Below are 10318 nucleotides of genomic sequence, written 5' to 3' on the forward strand. Positions count from 1 at the left end.
TTACGCCTTAGGGAAATTGAAAGTATCGTTCTTAAAGAACTTTTAAACGCGACGACATAAATAATGTTACACATCCGATATGAAATTTGAACGTCAATATGAATAAATATTGACGTTTCAGGTACCATTGAAACTTAACGGAGTGAGTATGTAATAATATAAGGACCTCAATGGAAATAAACGCTGGCGCTTTATTGTCTTATTCTTGGTTTTGGAAGCATGTCATGGTTTAATTTGTTTTGTTTTTTTCTCATCTGAAACTTATATTCGTTCTATTTATTATATTTTATTATATATGTCTGTAAATCATTGTATGTTTCCAGTGTCGAACTAAAGCTACCTGTCTGCCTATCCATGGGGACAAGTTCATTTGCTTTTTATTTTAACTGTGCCAAAGTCTTGGTCGACATGTTCGTTTTAGTTAAATAATTTGTGTTAAAAATGAAATGAGTGGAGAAAACTTGGTACATATGTAACTTGCATTGAGAGACCAAGATCTTGTTGAATGCTGGGCCCTCTAGCAATGTCAGGTAATCATCACTAATGTTTTCAGACATATCTCCCAGTGACTTTTCAGTTCTACCATTTATTTAAATTTGTAAAGGGTGCAAGTCTTTTATATGGTAAGTTAACTCTTTTTTGGTGCTTGCTGATAATATTTGTGGGCAAAATATCTCGACCAAGTTCGATAACCAGCCAAATTGCCCCAGGTACTCTTTGATTATGGCCATTGAATTACTCGAAATACTTCGAATTTATATTATAGCCTTGTCCGCTCTCTAAGTCGGACAGTTTTCATCCGATCTTCACCAAACTTGGTGATAATGTTTGTGGGCATAATATCTCGGCCAAGGAAATCAAGGGTGATCAAATTCCAAAGTAATATTTTCGTACGTTTTTTATACGCCCGTCTCTGAAAGATCCCGTGGCGGGCGGCGGGCGTTTGGGCGGTCGGCGTCCAAAAGCATGTCCGCTCTCTAAGTAGAACAGTTTTCATCCGATCTTCACCAAACTTAGTGACAATGTTTGTGGGCATAATATCTCGGTCCAGGCACTCTTGGATTATGGCCCTTGAATCGATATTTTTTTTTGTATCATTATTCTCTATATAACAATATATATTTTTATTTAATTATAGATCAGTCTGTAACTTTAACCTACTTTTGGGGAAGAGCTGTCGTTAATGTTGGAAAAACTTGTGACCCAACCCTATGGCTGGTTTCAATGTACATGTATACTATGTTGTTTAACAAGCTTTTCAAATTTTCATTAGTTTATGTTAAAATAATGCATGTGTATTTTGTATGATAAACATGTATTTATTCGTTTGCAATAAAATATGTTTAACTAATAAATCCGAAGTGCGTATAGCACTTTTTCTAAACAATGTTCATAAAATTAAACATTTACAACAAACTTGAAAAGAAAATTATATCTTACCAATTTTTCTAACGAAACACTCATAATTTGAATTCATTTTGACAGGCTGTGCTGCGATGTTCAATAACACATGTCCAAGTGATTCAATATCTGAGTCTGCGCTGTTGCTGGATGCGTCGACCGGAAGTTGTTACTGTGACATCTCGTGTTGCTATTTTGAAAACTGCTGCTTCGATTCCACGTGCGATGACGATTATGATTATTGGGACTATTGGAACTATTATTACCGTTATTACGGGTAAAACATTCAAACAATTTTAACAAATATAAAAATCGGTCAGTAAACAAAAACAGATATTACCATCTGAATGTTATGCATGTTGGTAATACAGTGGCAGCCATCAGGGTATAATGACATCATCGTACATTCCTTATATGGGCAGTCCCATAAACGGTAAATCAATGAATAATAAGTTCGCGAAAATAAAACATAACTACTTTTGAAACCTTTTTTAATTCACATAAAAGAATTATGAAGCTCTGGCTGATTTTTTTTTTTAAATATTATTCATGATTTAGAAAAAAGCACAGTTGACGTAATGGGCAATTTTGTTTCCGCAGAAAGTTTTCGATTTCTGTTTAAACGTTCTTCTTATTGAACATTCGCTTATATCAAAATAGCCGTAGAATATATTAATATGTGTTGTGATTGCAGTTGATATGCTGTATTATTGTTTTATACTTTGTTATGATATATATGATTTACTAAGCTATAATATGATATACATGTATATGATACGCTATAATACGGCGATACTGGCATACAAGAAGAAGTACTGGCTCTCGTGCATTTACGGTCTGGTATGACAATTTCGTCTGAAGACTCACCAGCCGCCCTGGGCCCAGTTGTTCGATATTTTAACAGTTGATTAAGCTAACGGTTGGTTAACTATTAAGGTCATCTTTCGATATTTTAGGAGACGTAGTAAAACAAATTAATGAATTAAAGATTATTAACACTAAAATTTCTATACCAGTGCTTACCATCAAGACTAAAGTTTCGAAACAATATTGCCTTGTGTTGTGATTATGCTACTGACCTTAAATAAATAAATAAATAAATAAATAAACCAGCGGTTAGTTTAACCGCCGTTAAAGTTTCAAACAAATGGGCCCAGATTTATAACCTTTTTATAACATATGTACCACACAACTCCTATAGTGAAAATTAGCGTTATTGAATGTTCATGTAATGCGCGGGAACGTCAATGTTGTCTGATGACGCTGACGTCATTTCCCAAGTTGCCAGGTGGTCCAGTGGTAACACGCCTGACTGTCACTCCAAAGGTCCAGAGATCGAATCCCGGCCCAACATTGGAAATTTCTGAGATGATCTCGAGTGTCTTCCACTTAGAGGTTACTACTGGTACGGGTTCGCGTGTATCCATGCTATATACCATGCAATATAAATAACCAGACTATCTATTTGCCACCATCTAGGCCAAGTTAGCTGGACATGCTTGTATTTTAAAGATTTCTCTGTCTGTGTTCTGGAGGCTTTCTCTTGCTCTGTCCCTCTGTTCAGATCGCTCTGTGTCTGTACTAGCAGAGGACCTGACTGACTGCCTTATCATAAAAATGGCGTATATAAATCTGCTGTAATCTTGTGTTCCAAACGTTTGTTATGTATGCATTCTAGGGCCGTTTTGTTCATTTACTAATAATATCTGTCATGTGTTTACGAATCGGATAGAAATATCCGTCCCGAGGGCGCGGTAACTCGGCAAGCCTTGTTACCGCCTAATGCGGGACGGATATTTCTATCCGATTCGTAAACACATGACGGATACTTTTTTTGCATATCGTATACATATAAGCTTTTTATTCTGACAGATTATTTTTCTTGCTTACCGTATTTTACAAATAATAGAATAAATACAACAAATAGAAATACTTTTTGTAGCACTCTTTCTTTTAGTAGAGTATGTACACAAAGCTTGACCAGTTTTGTCTATCCCTCGGATGGCATTTCTTCACAGGTTTGACTTCTTCTAGTCATTGTGTTGTTAACAAAATCAAAGCTGGTTTGTGATTTGTTTAAACATTGATTTTTTTGTAAAAGTATTGATATATAATCTTAATTGTTAACTTTTATAGGTGAAGAACTGTATGACGGTATTTAATTTATACTTGATGTTCGTTCTCTTATAATAGTTAGAAATAAAAACATTATATATCTATAAATAAGTTGATTTCTTTTACAAGTAAAGTGATGATTCGTTTGGAGATGTAAGCTCTAGTACTGCTAGATTACCGTAAAGGTCGCATTTAAACAACTGTAAAACTATTAAAATGAGTATCACACCTAACAAAGACCAAACATCTAATTACATGTAAAAACCGTTTTGTTAAGTGAACCTTACCTTTATTGCTGTTCTAAAGTCATTCCCATATATTCAATGCCGCTGTCGACATCTTTTCCTTTGACATCATCCTCTCCATCCTCATTATCTGAAACGTCGTCATATTTTGGAGATTTAATCACCCTTGGAGCATTAATTGTCTCGTCGGCTTTCCTTTAACGAGTTAAGTTTCATTATCGCCGCTTGAGTAAAACTCACCAAGATTAGCACTTAAACCGCGAAACAGTTCAAGATGTTTTGTCTCATACCTGCTGTCCCGTACTCTTCGCAACTGTATTGAAATATTATTTGTCTGTCAGTCCAGTTCCTCCTGAATTTTACAATTTTCGCTTAAAATTCGAGCTTCATACATTAAAAAATCATATAGTTTCTGTTTTAAAACGGATAATTCAGACAGCGCGTCATCAATTTCCTTATTTAGTTTCTGGTTTACCCTCTGTAACATTTCGTTTTTCTTTGTTTAAATCTTCATTCACATCACGGTAAACACTAAGTTCTGCATGTAAATTGTCACTTTCCATTATTAAATTGCTGTTCTGCTAAGCACCAATTTTTGCATGTTCTAGTACATAAATATGCACGTAATCTTTAATTTTCCTGCCGTAAATCAATAATTATCTGATCATTTATGGAACAACAATCGCTCCACATTTCATTAGACATGTCCAAAAGCTTGTTCATAAATGATTCTGCCATATTCGTCTTCGTTGTTATTTTACGTAACGAAAAGTCTTAACTTGAATCAAATCGTGTTCTGACATGTTGAAGAAAAGAAAGGCTTTTATAAGGAACTTAAACCTACGCATCTGTTCCAGAAGGATTATGTGGGAGAGCTGATTAAATTTATTCACAGCAAAGGTCGAAGAGGCTATATAGCAAATTTGATAAGACTACGAACGCTTCAAAGAGCATTAGCTGAGACATATTTGGAACGTTTTTGCGAAAATATAGAAGATTTCCATCAGAAAGAAAACGAAAAAAATGAATAAATTTATTCATGAACTGTCGGACAATGCGGAAAAGGAGAAAATATGTTTAAAACTAATCTATTTACAAGAAGTTGGGACCGCCTCGACAATTCATGACAATTCTAAAAACTGGATTGTAATGTTTTACAATTAAATGTAAACTTGGAGCGTTTGTTTTATTGTTGAGGCGAATAACGAGCTTCAAAACTTGTTGCATTTGGTAAGATTTATTTCCCTTCCATTCTATGCTATAAAGTAAGTCCGTACAGATGATTTGCTTGAACCACCTATTGTGACTTTGGTCATTGCATGTGTATGTGTAAATTCATAAATGAATGTTAATACTATCCTAACATTAATGAAATAAAGATATCACAAAAATAGTGATGCACCCAATATAGATAAGAAGAATGAAATCTGCGGTAGATACGCAAAGAAAAAGAACAAAAAAGTCTTATTTGCTTTCCTTTTTTCTTTCTTATTCATTTTTATCTCATTTCATGTCTTATCAAAAAGAGTAATAGCCTTGCAATGTTCGCATTTTCATATCATGTATTGTTATTTTTTCTTTAGCCCATATTTGTCATAATAACAATATTATTTCCTTAAATGTAATCCAACGCTTTCCCGTACATTTCTCACACAAGAACTGTTTTAGGGTTTTGGTGCGCGGATTACAAATAGCGTTTATTCTGTAACCACTTGTACATAGATTTATCTTATTTTAGTTTCTGTTCATTGTTCTACCTATTGTTTATGCCACTAAGAATTAATTTGTTCATAATACAGTATTTTGATTCATGACTTTCACTTCACTGTATGTATTAGGATCAATTTTTACATTATTATGTTAGAGGACCATGTGTTAGACTAGCTATAGCCAAATATGCTATCCTCTTTAAATAAAGTTTATTATTATTATTATTATTATTATGATGACAGGTCTTGATTTAAGATGAGAAAGATGAGGGGGTGGGGACTCAAACCCGTGACTGCCAAAACGAAAACGAATACATTTGTCAGTTGATTGGCTACATCTTAGACCATACTGACATCGAACTGATATCAATAACAGCCAAATTATTCGAAGATGTTTTGATATCAATGGTTCACTCTTTTTATAAATGATAAACGGCAAGTACATTACAAAAAATGTCAGAAATTAATTTCATACTTCTTCAAAATACCAAAATCTCTGTTACAAACTAATAACTAGCAGTTATTTAATGTTTTTATTGTTTGAATATTAATTTAATGACTACAAGAATGAAATAGCAAAGAATGGCAACAATTACTCTACCCACGCCCCTCCCAGCAACCCCCCCCCCCCTCCACACACACACACTTGCACACACACAAACACACACCTGTATCAATGATGTATCTATCTACATCGTTTAACGCAAGGCATTCATATATGAGAAAAAAATTTTGTTGCTTAGTTACTTTTAGCAATTAGGGCAACTAGAACAAGATCATTATCAAGCAATAACAAGAATCTTGTACATTGAAGTCAAAGGATCTATCTTTTGAGACTGACGGATGAATAGATAAACGGATGAACGGATGGACAAACGGACAAAATAAAATGAACTGTATATTGTACATTTTGCTTCCTATCTAAGTCCCAGGTTTCATGAAAAATCTCGTGTACTTTAAAAGTTATTACAAAATCCATCTTTATGACTGACGGAAGGACAGACAGATGGACGAACGGATTGACAAAGGAAGGAAGAAAAAAAACAAAATAACGTGCATGTTTCCACATTGTCTTTTACCTATTTACCAGTTTTTAAGAAAAGTCTTTTGAACATTTTAAATCATCGCAGAATCCACCAAATTTGTTGCCATAGCAAAAAAAAACAACAATTCTATGCTGCCGTCTATCTATGCCCCAAGTTTCATTAGAAAATATCTTTAATTTTTCAACTGATTGCAGGATCTCTCTCTCCCTCTCTCTCTCTCTCTCTCTCTCTCTCTCTCTCTCTCGCTCTCTGCCACATTTTTGTCATATTTCGGACCATTTGTTGCCATAGCTCCTCTACTTTTGTCACAACAACCACATTTTTTGCAACAGCAACAAAATAGAAGAAAGTGCATACTTTTTACTATGTCATTTTACATGCACCAAGTTTTATGAAAAAATGTCTTGTACTTTTGAAATCATGGTGTGGTACTGACGGACGGATAGACGGGGCCAAACTATAAGTAGTCTACATTGAAACACCGATTAGGGACTTATTACAACGTTAAGATGTCTGTTTTTTTTTTGAACTTATAAACTGATCTATTACAATATTGATCTGATCAACTAAATGAGGAGTAAAGATTATGCTTTGTTATTTTAATGAATTATTAACGCGTAATTTCACCCATTTTAGTGCACACAAGGTTTAATTTATATCTCCTGTCGTTTGAATTATTCGTTTTCATATCAAGAACAAATTGTAGAGAAATTCGAATGGATGAGGAGAATGATATGGATGAGAAGATCATTCGATGTGATGGTTTTGTATTATTTTACCATCATTTCACATGTATAACTTAACATTTAGTTTTTATATTCAAGGTTAAAATTTAAAGGTACTGGCCCCCTGCTGCCAATTGTATAAAACTTTTAACCGCACGGTAACCACTATGTGCCAGTAACCAACATGGTAACATCGTGGTAAGCGATTGTATAAATAACGTCATTCGTGGTAACCACAATATAACCACGGTTAATTTTAACCCACCTATGGGAGCTTGGTAACCACAAAGTAACCACTCAAATATGGCCGCCGTACAATTCAACGTATTTACAGACAAAATTTGACGGACTTGGCGGATGAAAAATTACACAAAAGGTATACAAGTGTTAGCTGACAACATAGACATACTTGTTGGACTTCTTGGACCGACTTTGCAACGACGGATGCAACGGAACCAAGCTCTGACACTACCGAAACAGATTTTATTCGACAACGAATCATGAGTGGATTTTATGCCGTTATAGGGCTCCCGTCTGTAATTCACTATTCAATTCTATTGACGAGACCCATGTTAAAATATTTTCGTCCGTTTATCCGCATTGAGGCCGCATGTTAGTAAAAACATCAACACAGTATCAATGTCCAGACGAACTGCGACCCCAACGATCATTGCGCAATAGCTCTATATATATATATGTACAGTACATTGCATACACATTTATTCAGTAACTATGTGAAATAAAGAAGAAAACATCTTACTTGATAATCCACATTCAGCAAAACACGTCTGTAGACATTTCAAGAAGCATTTCCTTTTACAGTTCTACTGTCACTATAAATAGACATTACTCCGAAGATACTTTTAAAATCCATATTATAATTAAATGCACAGATTCTCTCTAGTAAATGCAGTTGTTTACACTGTTTAATAACCTTGAAATTGGTAAAACACAATATGTACTGTACACACGTGTATTGATGACATCATTATACTGATGACATCATAAAAGTGCCTTGTTCAGAGAACTGTATGGAAGGCCGGTTATGTGCGCAGTGCATTACCGGAAAATTTACCGCGGTTAAATTGATATTTTACGTGGTTAGGTTACCGTGCGTTTAAAGTGGTTTATACAAGAGAAAATAATCAGTAGTTACCTAACCACGATATATACCGCGGTTATAGTTTTACCGTGGTATATTTTAACCATTGTTTATACAATTGGCTGCAGATCGTAAGATAACAAAAAAAGAAAGCAAAAGATAGGTATCAGGAAATTAATGCTATATACCAAGAAAGCTTAAAAACTTAATTAGTAACATATGTTATGGAAACACATGAGAATTAGTTGTTTTTACTAAATTTTTCACTAAAACTTAAAAAGCGTTTGTATCGCTTTACTCAAGGTAAACTGCCTTAATTATAAATACCCATATTTTTCTTGATTTGGCCTCAAATTATTCTAATATTCATAATATGACCAAACTTCAGTTTTAAAGAAAGATCATTTAAACCAAAATCTGGAGGTCAGTTCCTTTAAGCGCTAACTCGGTTACAGAACACAATTTATTAATAGTTTGGTTGTATCAGCAAACGGCAGCAATGTTGTAGTTAAGCTGAAAATCTGTTATTTTTTATTGTTTGTTTTGATCATTGCATATCGTGTGCCATTTATCAAGTTATATACATGCATATTGCAAGAGCAAATTATTATGTTAATATTATGCAAGTTTTCTGTATTATATTGTGGCTGGATAAGGACATTTTTGTCATGTCTCGTTAGTATGCGGGCGGCTTTTGAAATACATTTTGTTGATTTATTTGGCACACGCCAACGCTCCATAACGAAATTTTGAAACTTTTATGTGTCGTTTTGACGCTTGCAATGCGACAAAATGAAATTCACAAAGCAACGAAACAAAGACGGCAGAACAAAGTATTTTATTTTTTTGCGTTGGTGTGCACACCATTAATACAAATCTCACTTTCGTTTGTTAGTTTATACTAATTTGTTTAAGCTTGTTTGTGATTAAAGCTTCAAGCTTATTGGAACCACTCTCGAGTAAGTTTCCTGAAAAAAAAAACAGTACTGGTGTCATATGAGAAGTCATGGTCGTGACCCCAGTGGGGCTTAAACCCGCGACCCCAGGATTGAGCGGCCGACACCTTATCCACTAGACCACCGCTTCCCTTTTTCACTTTGGATTGTTGACTTTAGCTTCAAGATAAAAATAAAGTGTTTCGTTATGTGGCATTGGTGTGGGCGCGGCCATATAACAAATTTCGTTGTGGCGTCCTGGCGGGCGTGCCAAAGCAAGACAGCGAACCGTTTCATTTCGTCTTTGCATGCGCACAAATATGCCAAACGAAATATCTGTTAATGGCGCGCGACTTAGGCGACTGAATAAAATATTTAATCTCGTTCGCCTTGGCGTGCGCGTCAACACGCTGACACGATGTTTTGTTGATGACGGGCATGCAACGAAATAAAATGTTCTGTTCTGTCGCGACCTATTTATCTCTATGAGGCGTTGCTAGTTACGTTTTGTCTCGTTTGCACGAACGCCAAACCTTTTAAAATTTTGTTATGGTGCGTTAGTGCGCGCACCAGGACAACACAGCAAACTGTGCAACAAAAACGGCGCGCAAGAAAACGCAACATAACGAAATGTCCTAAATCAGCCACCATAGTATTATCTTCTATCATCACATTTTGCTCGTTTTCTGTATCATCCAATGCCTTCTCATATCATTTTATCTGCAGAATGCGATATGCTTTCAACATCACGTGTCAAGAAAAAGGATTTGGCTCTACCACGGATCAACCGGAAGTTGTAATTGTGACAGTGCGTGTTGCTCTTCCAATGATTGCTGCTTTCGGTTTAAGCTCCCCAGTGGTGTTTTGGCCACTGACCGTTCCAAGGCGGTCTCCCACTGTATTTCTTTATTTGTTCGTGTGTCCTAGTGTGTTTGCTTTGTGTGAGAGTGTGTATTGGTGTGTTTGCTTTGTGTGAAAGTTTGTGTGTTGGTCACGTGCGCGTCCGCGTGCTGGATTAACGTTTGTGTAGGCTGCATTTT

General features: G+C 35.3%; 1 protein-coding gene across 2 annotated transcripts in view; it reads left to right on the forward strand.

Annotated features, from left to right (window-relative positions):
- LOC123529505 (P-selectin-like) overlaps positions 1-3627 on the forward strand; it is a 90268-nt gene extending 86641 nt beyond the window's left edge. For both annotated transcript variants that reach the window (XM_053522206.1, XM_053522205.1), the window contains one exon: positions 1486-3627. In XM_053522206.1, the coding sequence (XP_053378181.1) occupies positions 1486-1682 (197 nt within the window). In that variant the 3' untranslated portion in view covers positions 1683-3627. The remainder of the gene's footprint in view (positions 1-1485) is intronic.
- The last annotated feature ends 6691 nt before the right edge of the window (positions 3628-10318 follow it).

The sequence above is a fragment of the Mercenaria mercenaria genome, chromosome 13, assembly GCF_021730395.1.
Source record: "Mercenaria mercenaria strain notata chromosome 13, MADL_Memer_1, whole genome shotgun sequence".
Lineage (NCBI taxonomy): Eukaryota > Metazoa > Mollusca > Bivalvia > Venerida > Veneridae > Mercenaria > Mercenaria mercenaria.